At 32.0% G+C, this 14,735-nt stretch overlaps 1 protein-coding gene across 5 annotated transcripts in view; it reads left to right on the top strand.

Moving 5' to 3' along the window:
• LOC130898106 (tyrosine-protein phosphatase Lar) overlaps positions 1-14,735 on the top strand; it is a 524,093-nt gene that overhangs the window by 335,783 nt on the left and 173,575 nt on the right. For all 5 annotated transcript variants that reach the window (XM_057807152.1, XM_057807151.1, XM_057807155.1 and 2 more), the window contains one exon: positions 3,263-3,424. In XM_057807152.1, coding sequence (XP_057663135.1) covers positions 3,263-3,424 — 162 coding nt within the window. The remainder of the gene's footprint in view (positions 1-3,262; positions 3,425-14,735) is intronic.

Raw genomic sequence — 14,735 nt, forward strand, 5'->3', positions numbered from 1 at the left:
AATTAACGTATAAAAGTCAAATAGAAGCCATATTAAAATTCTGTGCATATAGTCGATATTAATATTCTTCGTTTTATTGTATTCGTATTGTCAACAAGCCTGGATATAATTGTACTATATTTTATGAGAGAATAAAGCTCAGGTCAATTTTATTTTGAGGTAATTCCATTCAGTTTTACATCGTAATCTCATTTTAATATATTTTTAACTTTTCAACGAGAGTAGTAGTCGTTTCATCTTGATTCCTACTTTATATCGATCTTTTATCTTTACTCCTGTATGTATAAAAGAAATCAAGACTTTACTGGGACACAAAGTATTGGAAATACGTGCCACCAAACTTGTTGCAATATTGTTGGAAAACATATGATGTTCAAACAATCATTCACACCAAAATAATGAGAACATTGAGCTGAAATTTTGGAAAGATGTCAATGAATGCTGGATGTATGTAGGAAAAAAATCAAAACTTTGTTGGGTCACACAGTATTGAAAATACGTGGCACCAAACTTGTTGCAATATTGTTGGAAAACATATGATGTTCAAACAATTATTCACACCAAAATAATGAGAACATTGAGCTGAAATTTTGGAAAGATGTCAATGAATGCTGGATGTATGTAGGAAAAAAATCAAAACTTTGTTGGGTCACACAGTATTGAAAATACGTGGCACCAAACTTGTTGCAATATTGTTGGAAAACATATGATGTTCAAACAATTATTCACACCAAAATAATGAGAACATTGAGCTGAAATTTTGGGAAAGATGTTAATGAATGTTGGATGTATGTAGGAAAAAAATCAAAACTTTGTTGGGTCACACAGTATTGGAAATACGTGGCATCAAATTTGTTGCAATATTGCTGGAAAACATATGATGTTCAAAAAATCATTCGCACCAAAATAATGAAAACATTGAACTGAAATTTTGGAAAGATGTCAATGAATGCTGGATGTATGTAGGAAAAAAATCAAAACTTTGTTGGGTCACACAGTATTGAAAATACGTGGCACCAAACTTGTTGCAATATTGTTGGAAAACATATGATGTTCAAACAATTATTCACACCAAAATAATGAGAACATTGAGCTGAAATTTTGGAAAGATGTCAATGAATGTTGGATGTATATAGGAAAAAAATCAAAACTTTGTTGGGTCACACAGTATTGGAAATACGTGGCATCAAATTTGTTGCAATATTGTTGGAAAACATATGATGTTCAAACAATCATTCACACCAAAATAATGAGAACATTGAGCTGAAATTTTGGAAAGATGTCAATGAATGCTGGATGTATGTAGGAAAAAAATCAAAACTTTGTTGGGTCACACAGTATTGAAAATACGTGGCACCAAACTTGTTGCAATATTGTTGGAAAACATATGATGTTCAAACAATTATTCACACCAAAATAATGAGAACATTGAACTGAAATTTTGGAAAGATGTCAATGAATGTTGGATGTATATAGGAAAAAAATCAAAACTTTGTTGGGTCACACAGTATTGGAAATACGTGGCATCAAATTTGTTGCAATATTGTTGGAAAACATATGATGTTCAAACAATCATTCGCACCAAAATAATGAAAACATTGAGCTGAAATTTTGGGAAAGATGTTAATGAATGTTGGATGTATGTAGGAAAAAAATCAAAACTTTGTTGGGTCACACAGTATTAGAAATACGTGCCACCAAACTTGTTGCAATATTGTTGGAGAACATATGATGTTCAAAAAATCATTCGCGCCAAAATAATGAGAACATTGAGCTGAAATTTTGGGAAAGATGTTAATGAATGTTGGATGTATGTAGGAAAAAAATCAAAACTTTGTTGGGTCACACAGTATTGGAAATACGTGGCATCAAATTTGTTGCAATATTGTTGGAGAACATATGATGTTCAAAAAATCATTCGCGCCAAAATAATGAGAACATTGAGCTGAAATTTTGGGAAAGATTTTAATGAATGTTGGATGTATGTAGGAAAAAAATCAAAACTTTGTTGGGTCACACAGTATTAGAAATACGTGGCACCAAACTTGTTGCAATATTGTTGGAAAACATATGATGTTCAAACAATCATTCACACCAAAATAATGAGAACATTGAGCTGAAATTTTGGGAAAGATGTTAATGAATGTTGGATGTATGTAGGAAAAAAATCAAAACTTTGTTGGGTCACACAGTATTGGAAATACGTGGCATCAAATTTGTTGCAATATTGCTGGAAAACATATGATGTTCAAAAAATCATTCGCACCAAAATAATGAAAACATTGAACTGAAATTTTGGAAAGATGTCAATGAATGTTGGATGTATGTAGGAAAAAAATCAAAACTTTGTTGGGTCACACAGTATTGAAAATACGTGGCACCAAACTTGTTGCAATATTGGTGGAAAACATATTGTGTTCAAAAAATCATTCGCACCAATATAATGAGAACATTGAACTGAAATTTTGGAAAGATATCAAGGAATGTTGGATGTATGTAGGAAAAAAATCAAAACTTTGTTGGGTCACACAGTATTGGAAATACGTGGCATCAAATTTGTTGCAATATTGCTGGAAAACATATGATGTTCAAAAAATCATTCGCACCAAAATAATGGGAACATTGAGCTGAAATTTTGGGAAAGATGTTAATGAATGTTGGATGTATGTAGGAAAAAAATCAAAACTTTGTTGGGTCACACAGTATTGGAAATACGTGGCACCAAACTTGTTGCAATATTGTTGGAAAACATATGATGTTCAAAAAATCATTCGCACCAAAATAATGAGAACATTGAACTGAAATTTTGGAAAGATGTCAATGAATGTTGGATGTATGTAGGAAAAAAATCAAAACTTTGTTGGGTCACACAGTATTAGAAATACGTGGCACCAAACTTGTTGCAATATTGATGAAAAACATATGATGTTCAAACAATCATTCGCACCAAAATAATGAGAACATTGATGTATGTAGAAAATAATCAGGATCTAGTACAATTTGCCTGATGTTGTAAAGTTATATTTCCTGCATGTCGCTTCACATATTCAATTCTAGCTAATTCTAGGTGTCGCGACGTTGTATGATTCCATCGCAAGAATTTTTTTACTGATATTTAGTCCGCAATGGCTAATTCTATGCTTCTAATCCTCCTTCCATCTGTCCATTCTCTAACGATCTATCCATTCGTTAGCTTTGTATATGTACTTGTTGATGAAACTTGTTTAAAGTTTTGAGTACTATTATTAACTCTTCATTTCAGGTTCTCAGACTAGATATCAAGTAAAAGAATTCCCCGACGGTGCTTCTTTGCTTCGTATAGAACCAGTTAAAGCCGGTAGAGACGACGCTAACTATGAATGTGTTGCTGAAAATGGTGTGGGAGATGCTGTTAGCGCAGAAGCCACACTAATCGTCTTCGAAAGTAAGTTTGACAATATAAATATTTTTGGTGTCAAATTTTCCGATTTTCCTGAAAATTTGGAATTAAGCTTATTTCACACTCCACATCAAGATTTACATGGACGCAAGGTGTGCAAATTATTTTTAAGGGGTGAAAACCACCCCTTATCGAAACATACCAATATTATAGTTTTTCGTACTTTTTTCCAATTCAAATATTTTTCGTTTATGCAGTGTAAATATCTTAACATATTGTTTGATAGAAAATTTATATATTTTGAAGTATCAACCCTTAAAAATCTTCAAAAACTACCCTTCTGATGAAAATAATGTAGGAAAACATCTTTTAACGATTTAAAACATTGCAATTTCATTTTTACTGTGAAAAATTCATAGCATTTTAATAAACTTCAATTAGTTATTAATTTTTATTATTCAGCTTGTAAAAACTACCCCTTTGCAGAAAATGAAATAAAAATAAATCTAATGACTATCAACTTTTAGATTCTGCATTCTTTTTGGTATTAAAGTTTATTGTCTCTATTTGGAGTAATTTTTAATTGTCTATACCCTGTCAACCCTTAAGAACTACCCTTTTACCAAAAATACAATAAAAAAGTAGTGTTTAATGACATTCAATGACATTTTTCATGAATGAAAATTCATTTTCTGCCGTAAAAAAAATAATATTTTTATTAAAAAAATTTTTACAATTGATAAAAAAAAATTAAAACAAATATAAATATTATATAGATATATATACATAGTAGATTGAAAGTATATCATCTCTTGGTACTCTCAAATGTACCTACAGGTAATTTAGAATCAACAGAAAAAATCCTTGTGCCAAAATTTGAAACTTTTTCATATCCTATAATTCACAAAAAAAATTTCAATTTCTTATTTTTCATGTAACTCTGTTCATTTTGAAGCTATCACATTCTACAAAAAACCATTTTAAAGATAATTTTCAGTACTGCAAGCCTATGTATGTTAGAAGGGCTTGAGACCCTCCACATTTTATAAATAAAGGGTCAAAGGGCTGTGGATAAGCAATCCTCGCACTATAGTGACAGATTAATTTGGTTATAACTCCGTCAATTTTTATGCTACAAAAACAATAAAAAAATCAAAATAATCGTCATAAAAAAATTCTTTAATTTGACTGTTTATTCGTTTTTGTATAAAAAATGAGTAGAAAAATTTTTTTCAAATTAAAGAAAAGTATTATTTAGTGCCCATTTTTTTAAAAAATATGCATTTCTAATCAGCCAAACTTTCAGATATCGTTAATAACAATTAAATAAAGTATTTGGTACAAGGAATAAATTTAATTTTGATTTTCAATAAAATGGCTTTAGTTTTAGTGCCAATTTTTTAGCTTTAACTATTTTATATCATATCTTACTGAAATTTCAGTCGAAATGACTTTTATCATTTGTCATTTGAAAGATCTTTTTAAGCTCTTTAAAAAATATTTGATGACTTTTTGTTGAAAAATGTACCCTTTTCCAGTTATTCCAGATTAAATGCTCAATTACGTAAAACAAAAATTATTCAAATATCTATTTATATATTTATGCTTTAGGTAGATTATTAAGATCTTAATATATAGCCTAGTTTCTTTATTTTTTTATTAACTTCATTTTTGTTCATTACACTTTTTTCGATAAAATGCCTAATTACAGAGTTACAAAACCATTGAAAAATGGGTTTTTTTTTAATAAAAATCGTACTTTTCAATTGCGAATAACTCAAAAACTATTGCTCTGGCGAAAAAACTTTATACGACATTTTTTACTTTAAACTTGCCGATCTTTCGATTTCTGGAGTTATATTGGGGGCTTTAGAAAATTCGGAGGGGAAATATTTGAATACCTGGCCGAATTCAAAATATTGTACTTCAATAAATTTTTCAAAGCATTAAGTAACTGATCTAGAGGTAGACTGATAATAAAGAAACCGAAGAAGATGAAAAATAAGAACAAAATAATAACAGATGATAAGGAAATAACGCAACAGTATAAGAAATCTGGGTAATGGTACTAAGAATGTTCAATGAAGGTAGGACACGTGGAAACAACAGAAATATTGGATGGAAGAGGATGAATAAAGTACCAAGTACTAATGGAATGATTTTATTCATGAAAAGAAAAAAATAGGGGGAGCTCAACCCTACATAGGACCGAAGGTATCCTTGTTGAACAATATCGAACAATTCCGTACTTCGTAATCGTTATCATTAGACCTAGTTCATGAAAAATTTATCGATTAGTGTCTTCAAAAACAGTGTAATTTCCAAAAAAATATATAATTATCATTTTAAGAAAGAAAAAACTGAGAATTCATGATTAAATAACCAAAATAATGAGTTTCGCAATATTGTTTTTAATAATATAAAGAATAAAAGTTGGAAGAACTTAATTATCTTCTAAATTAACTTTTGTATGAATTATTTTTGTATGAATTCGTCGTCTAAAATATTTCATCAGTGCCCCGAAAATTCAAATTAAGTACGTGTCTCCCAGAAATCATTTATAACCAAAATTTAACATGAATTCCCGTTCACAAGTGGGAAAGAAGCAGGTAGAAATGTCTTTTTATTTAATTACGAGCTTTTCTTTTCTCCGCATCCGGTTCCTTTCCAATTGAATTCTCATTTTTCTATAATACTTCCCTGCAAATATTATTTCGAATCTAATTTATGGGAGCTCTACGTCTACCTATAAAAAAATTATCGTTTTCACCACACGATGAGGTTCCTTCTTAACAAGTATGAGTACGTGGAAAAAAGGGCAGACAATTTTTTGTGTGTGACCTTTTTTGTAATTTCATGTAGAAACGACTTATTTACATATTTATTTTTATTCTTAGTAGTACAATAAACTGATTATTAACAATGGAAACCAGTGGAACGGGAAATGGAAGAATAAAACAGATAGAGTAACCCTCGAAACAAAACTTGAAGGCTAATGATTGAGTATTGAATGATTTTTCTAACAAAACTCAATTCAAGTACATTCTAAGTGTATTTGAGGCTTATTGAATGATTGGATCTTGACGTTTCCATCTCCAGTTCCAGATTTCCATTAATTTTTACCTAGGTGCCATATTAAAATGTGTCCAATTCTCAAAAATGTCATGAAACAGCTTAAGAGAAGCTGGCCTTTTTGGAAGGGTGGCAGTGAAGACGTCAAAGGGGCTACAGTGGGCTGAAGAAGAGTCAAAGATTGAGGTTTTTGGGTCTAAAATAAGAATGAAACACGGTGGAAGCAAGGTGATGGTATGGGAATGTTTTGAACGAAACGCTAGTGAAGATTTTGAATTTTGAAGAAGGAAATGTTCTTGCCAAGTATTCCTCGAATCTGTGGAAAGAGTATTTGAAAGATTTCAATAGAACGAATGTACTGGAAGAAATGATTTTACAGTCACAGTCGTTCAACCTCAACCCGATTGAATGGTTGTGGAACAAATTGGACAGGGAAATCAGAAAGCAACGTTCCCAATTATTACAGAGAATGCCAAAATTTTGCACAGAAATAATTGAAGCAAATCAAAAATTCAAATATGTAGATAACATGATGATGATGAATGTGTCAATTATTTTTTCCCACTAATCTCAAGATGTGAAAAAATAAGAAACGAGAGAATCAGGGAGATCATGAAAGTGCAACATACGATTACAGAAGACATTAGGGTGAATCAGCTAAGATGGTACGGACATGTCCAAACAAATTTTAAATTGGACACCAGGAGGAAGAAGAAAGAGAGGAAGACCAAGATTAAGTTGGAGAGAAGCCATCGAGAAGGATATTCGAGAAAAAGGATTGGAAGAAAATCTTTGGGAAGATCGAGAAAGAAGGAAACTGGGAACGGCGAAGAACGTTTTAATCCGATTAATATATATAGTAAACCTATTTACAAGTTCGTTTGGTTTGAATCTTTTAAGGAAACGTACGTTGACATTAGCCTCGGTTAGTTTCCTTATAAGTATATTAATGTTGGCACTTATTTTGGCACTGTAACTTCAACTTTTGTTTTTTTTTGTTCCATCTCTGATCGAGGCACAAGGTCTCTTCAGATTCTAGAATGGGATCTGTAAAATTGGGCTTTGCTCTGAAATCATTGGAGGATTTCAATGTTGGAGTTACTTGCAGTACCCCAGAGTTGAATCCCATACGTCCATCCGTTTTAAAACTACCTTATAGAGGACCAGCTCATTTCCGATGTTTGAACAGTGCATTTTTTCGAATTTGATACCCAGTTCTTTTCTTCTTCGTTAAGATATTCTCTCACCAAGTTAATCTTCTATCTAGGTACATACCCAGCTATTTTATATCATTTTCTAGTTTTAATGTTGTTTGTTGTGGACTAACTAATTTGAGTCAACTAATTTACGTTAGAGAATTTGGATGCGTTGCAAGAATTCTTAAATACTAAGCTGTAGAAATAAATAGGATCATCATACCATGCAATAAATGAAACGAAATGTCATTAAATGGTATACGTCCAGATCTAAAGCACCAGAAAGAACTGGAGTCTTCAAGCTCCAATATCATAAACACCAAACTTGTTTAATGGATTCCGGGATAATATTGATGATGATAATCTCGTTAAAGTGAATACAGAAGAGCCCTGAACCCTTCTGTATCAGTTACAGTGGAAGAAGTATTGGAAAAGAAGGTAGATAGGAGTAAATCTAATTATTGAGACAACCTACAGGGGCTGAGACAGACAAATACTCTACTAGGAAACTGTAACTAGAGAAGATCCTTATCCTATCCTTAACTCCAGGGCACTATACCTGGGAGAGTATGAAATAGAAGTCGAAGATCTCTGGCAGCTACAACAATCCCAGATTCTGGACTTTTTAAAGGAGTGGGATTAACAGATCAGCTATACATTGAGTTCCTCAGTAGGGGGGGGGGTCAGAACAGATCCTTTGGGTCGCAATATTTATGGTACTGTTTCTGTTTTCCTGGTGGTAGACCGATCAGAAATATGAATTAGATAGAGTATGGTACTTCAGAGTTGTTTGGGTGTAATGCCGTATGTTTATCTTGATTATTTGCTCCAAAAACAGTTAAATAATTAGAAATTCAAATTAATACGAGAACGTAAACATTTTCTTATTCTTGTTTTTGTTTACATAACCTCCAAAATGGATTATAGAGCCATATTCAGTTTAATAATTACAGAAGGTAATTAGTTATTTAATTCTCGCAATAAATTCTTCCTTAGGACTAATAACTGAACAACTCGAACAAGTAAACATGATATAACATACTTTCTTAGGAATATTGCGCGTCAGAAACTCAATTAAATCTCAAGAACATGAATAATTTAAGATATTGCTCATTGTTCTGTAGATAATATTCTGGATAATAGAGCAAATGCCTACGCCAGTATATTGGAGCGTGGCATAAATCGAGTAGGTCGGGCATTGTTTTAGAGGAAACCCGAAGGATTCGAGATGTAAGGAATAACGTTAATAAAGGAAACAAAAACAATTAGCTTTACTAAAAATAAATATCCGATGTTATTAGACTACCTCCTCAATTGACCTCTTGTCTCACTCGGATGAATTTCAGGGTGGAATCGGGGTAAAAAATAAAACCTTTCTAGATAATGCTGGATGAAGATGGGATATTTATTAGTAAGAAAAAATGTGTTTGAGAAAAAAACATCAGTTATTCGTGTATATATTTTATGAGATGGAATTTATGTAGGGAGAAGCACTTTCGACAAGATGAATTGGAAAGGTGTTTATATGTCATGTCGTATTTAGCGCCACGCCATGAAAAATGGCGTATATTTGAAAGAAAAAAAAGTTAAAGTGGTTCTTCAGAACGGAAAGTTATTTGAAATCGTATATTGAATACGGAATTTATGATAATTCTCAAGTGTCACTTCCGGATACTCAATATTTCTCGATTAAATATAAAAAGGTATCAAAATATCGTTCGAAATATTTTCCTCGCTAATAGAAGACAATACCAAACGACACTAACATCTAGTTCCAAATCAGCTCCTACCAAAACGTTTTTCTCTTCAGAGAAAGTATCTGGCCATGTACTATAAGGAATAAGCCATTTACTTAAGCTGTTGCTACTCGAGATCTTTCCTAACCTCGATCAATAAGATTTCTCCATCTTCCCTCTTTGTTCTTCTTCGTTTATTCTATCGTGATCCAGTTATTATCTTAGCCTTGGATAACTGATTAATCCATCGTCGTTAGTTATTAATTGGGGTAGATCATCAGATTTTAAAATCTCCTTCATGAATCCTGCTGTTCAATGCTTACTCAGGCTTTTACTCGACTTATAGCTTCTTTTGGTGTAGATGCTTATAGCATTATGGATGGCCCTGATGTGGTAGACCTTTCTTTTCAGTTCCAGCTTGGATCGCCTACTACGTCTTCAGCTGGTGAGATCTTTCCTAACCTCGATCCCTTCTTTTATTCTATCGTGATCCAGCTATTCTCTTGGCCTTGGATAACTGATTAATCCATCGTCGTTAGTTATTAATTGGGGTAGATCATCAGATTTTAAAATCTTCTTCCTTGATCGTCTTTTTGTCCAGATCTACTGGATCCTGCTGTTCCAAAAGGGGTTCTTGAAGCTTCTTTTGGTGTAGACGCTGACAGCATTATGGAAATAAGGACCTTTCTTTTCAGTTTCAGCTTGGAACGTCTTTTGGTCCACTAGGTAGTAGATGTTGTACTTGAATGTCAGTTTTTGGTTCAGCATGACTCACAGGTGTTTGGCATACAAGACTTTGTATAGCATCCAAGTATTCTTATTAATAGTAATCTTCTTTGGTCTACCAATCTTGAGGGCATTTTTAGTTGACTTGCCTCTTCAAGCACTGCTTTAAATAAATGAACTACCTTATCCTCTTCTTTTTATCATAATAACCTTTCATATATCTCAGTGTCTACTACTGACAATGAAATATGATTGCTATGACCAAAAAACTTATAAAGGTTATCAGTTCAGAAAATATAACTCAAAAAATATCGCATAAAACTAATTCGTAATAATTGTGATACCGTTTACATAGGACAAACATGTTAATATTTACAAAATAGATTAAAAAATCATTAGTACACAATTATAATCGTTGAAATAGCAAAGTACACATATTTAATGATAAAAATTCGAAAATCGTAGGTAATAATTTTTCGAAATGGTTTTTATACAAGCGAAGAGGGAATGTATAAGCGATTTAAATGAGATTTTAATTCGTATTTTATCAATTTCAATGTAAATTTAAATTTCTCACAAATAATCTTTGCAGTTATAGAAATCAAATTTCATTGGAATGAAATCGTTAGTACACAAACTATATTTTGTTCAAAAATATGAAATAGAGTGATTTTTTTGAATTATTTCATACATTTCAAGTTGTTTGAACTGATACCGAATCACTACTATGGATCAGATCATTTCACAATCATATCCTTTGGAATATTTTCATATATATATATATATATATATATATATATAATATGATATCAGAAGAATTTCCCTTTGACAATTTTTTTTATGGAAAAAATGTCTGGCGTCTACAAGGAAGTCCCGACTAAAGTTTCCGACCGAATATTTTCTTATTGTAATACGGAATCGCATATCTAAAAGATCCTAGCGCACCTAATCTCATTGTATACCTTTTATGAAATTTCTTCACGTTCTTCCTTCCCCTTATATTATATTACCCTCGTAATCTGTGTATTCATACTTATTTATTTTTCTCGTAAACATCTTCCTGTTCGCTTATGAAATAATTATTGGAAACATTATTTATTTTTTACTACGGTTTTCTCAAACTTTATAAACCCCGAAAGGAATTTGATTATTTTTCTAGACATGACAATTTGATATATCGTTTTTTATTAATGGTGTGGCATCAAAATGACCGATAATTTTCAATTGTTATGTGTTTTTTGTATTTGCAAGAATGTGTTTTCTTATTTCGCTACAAAACCTGATGCTGCAAATGCTGACGATGCAGTCAAATGGCTAGAAACTGTCAATCATGATTAGCGTCAAGTCAAGAGTAATCAATGACTTGCTATATGAGTTATTACTCAATTTAAATCAACTATTTATCGCTGGTATCTTTATTTATAAATGGTGATACCTCTCATAAGCTATCATACTGTTAAAAGAAAAACAGATTCCATCCAGCTGAAGTAGTTAGGTGTGGATCATAATATGTAGATGGCACCATGAATTCTAGTTATATGTCATTTGTCATAAGGACTTCCCTATGTGTGAAACGTCAAACATGGCGGCGGTGCGTTCAATTTTCATGTCATTTTTGTCAATTTTTCTAATTAAAAGTTGAATAATACTTCGTGTTTTTGTTATAATAACCTCAGATACGTCAATTTACCATTGGATATGCGTTTACTATCAATTCTTTCACCTGGCAATCTTAAAATGAGAATACTAAGATTCAATGAATCTTCTAATTTCGTCCAACCGTTATATTTATGTACCATTTTCTTGTTTTCACAACAAATTTACCATATTTACTATAAGGAATGAGTTTATTCCTGACCAATCAATTCCTCATTTAACAATCTTGTCTTCTGACCCGTGTGAACCAGTTCTGCCTGAAGCTGATGAGAAGAAACAAAGAATAAACCGTCAAGAGTTCTCTCATCTCTACAACTTCATTGTATTCTTCATGCTTTAGGAGAACTGAGCCTTTTATGTTCCGAATCCTGCTAGTAGTTGTTTACGTTGATATTTTTTGGTGTCACGGGATTATTTAGCCTGTAGGTCATTGAATGAATTGAAATAGTATAATAATTCATCAATAGTACAATCTTTATAGTCCTCATCATCTTGCTCAGTCTTTCAAATTACCAGTCAGTTTTGAAACATTAATGTTTTCATTAAGAACGTATCCATTTTCGTTACAAATGAACACAAATTGTCTCGAATTACATTTGCTTTTATTGAAGAGTATTTTCCTTTATTTCAAGGTTGAATTCGTCATCAAATTTCTACGAAGAACATCAATTATTTACTAAAACAACAGAAAAATTCTAGTTAATATGGATCCTACCTTCAAAACAACAGTAAATAATAATTTCTGACAAGTAAAATGGAAATGAATTATTCCAAATAATGACCTAAAGGCTTTTGTTGACTTTTTGGTTTGTTGTAACTCAATACTATCACATTAATGGTTAGAATATGACGCTTTGGCCACAATAAAAATCCATTTAGACCTTTAGAAATTATTTATACACATAATTTATCTCATATACTTCATTCATACACTAAATATTCACTTACACTTACAGGATAAGCTATTCACTAAACACTTAACATCTAATTTATTTAAATACATTTGTCACTGTTATTCCATGGGTGCTAGAGTCTCGTTTCATATATAACAATCACATTCTAGAATCTTCGATCCATGGGAATTACATTATAACGTAAACAGGTTACAAAAAATGGGTTTTACATAAACTAAAAGTACACAGTGCGTCCGCTTCGATAATATTTTAGGACGAGACCGGGTTCACGGTTCAAATCTTCTTCTACAAACCCATACATCGATTTACAAATATGTTTTATATAAATTTCTGTCTGTTAGTAGGTAAAAGTTGTGTCTTCTTAACCTATAAAAATAAATCGACTTTTTTTACAAACTTTCAGACATTTCGGACATTTCACAGAAATGTCCTTTAAAGACGCCAATAAAGTCTCCCATCTATCGGAAAAGTTCAGAACACAGTCCTAATCATATTAAATTATTTTTACTGCTTCATTGCTACAATCTGATAGAGGTTTTATGGAACTTTATCGTCAGTCTGGTCAAGTTTTATACAAAAAGGTTTATAAGAAAATTGAGGTTACGATTTCAGTGGATTCAAATTGTTGTTTGCAACAAAGTGATTTCAAAATTTGTTGTTAAACACGTAGAATTCCCTCCCGAACCTAGCAAAAATAGATTTATTTGCTCACTAATGAATATTTCCCCTTATTGTGCCACTTATAATCTTAAACAATACACGGAAATATAATGAAAATACGTTACACGAAAAGGTGTCTGTTAATTGAAAAGCACGTCAAGTAGTCGACAAGCATCAACTCGGCTGTGGAAAAACCAAGCAGGACGCTTCGTTAATTTTCAAAAGGGATTCTTGGCTTTTGTTTTTTTGCATCCCCCTTTCGAGGGTCAAGTGAGGGGTGCCAACAAAGCTAATGAAAATAAAAGGAAAGCAGAGGCATTTCCCTGGAATTAATATTAACCTCACCGTGTTAGCTGTCGGTTATCACCTGGTTCGTGAATTTCTCACTAGAGTTATTTTTGTATAAAAAAAAAGTTCTAAGGCGAATTTAGTTTCAAATTATCAGTTTTTATTATCACTGAAAATATTTTGCTTTTTTAGTTTCAATAATTTCCGACGAAAAAATTCGATTATGTAATAATTATGTAGAGAAATAGATTTAGCAAAAATTTGAATCGAAAAAAAGTATTTTTCAAAAAAATAAATGCGTATTAGATACTGTAGATATGATAGAAACAAAAAATTTAACCCATCTACGACGGCTGTACCTAAAACAAGGTTCCCAATGAGCCACAGTTTCAAAGAAAGGTGGTAAGCTAAATCCATCAATAGTTACGTTCGTAAGGGTTCTCCCAGTCTCTAGCTGGCTCCCTGTGTGTATTTTTCGAAACGATTAATACGTATTAGATACTGTAGATATGATAGAAACAAAAAATTTAACCCATCTACGAGGGCTGTACCTAAAACAAGGTTCCCAATGAGCCACAGTTTCAAAGAAAGGTGGTAAGCTAAATCCATCAATAGTTACGTTCGTAAGGGTTCTCCCAGTCTCTAGCTGGTCCCCTGTGTGTATTTTTCGAAAAGATTAATACGTATTAGATACTGTAGATATGATTGAAACAAAGAAATGTAAAAAATTTGACGTATTTCATCAATTATTCATAAATATTTTAATATTCCTTGCAGCTGAGATTCTTCATTAAAACTATCCAATATTTCGTAAATTATATTAGAAAATTGAATAAGAAATATGAATGTGATTCCCAACAAACAAGATTCCCAATGAAACACAGCTTCGAAGGAAGGTGATAGGCTAAATACAACAACAGTGACAACCCTAATTCGGTTTCTCTCGCAACGAAATTATGTTGTATTGGGAAAACTGCATGTCCGCTTAGCACATCCGTAAATGTCGCAGGTATATTGCCGAGGGTCGCACGGGTATGTCCTCATCCCCTAGACATACCCACCAGGGATTATCACCTCTTCCAGCAGCTAAAAGAAAAGAAAATGACAA

The sequence above is a fragment of the Diorhabda carinulata genome, chromosome 9 (assembly GCF_026250575.1).
Source record: "Diorhabda carinulata isolate Delta chromosome 9, icDioCari1.1, whole genome shotgun sequence".
NCBI lineage: Eukaryota > Metazoa > Arthropoda > Insecta > Coleoptera > Chrysomelidae > Diorhabda > Diorhabda carinulata.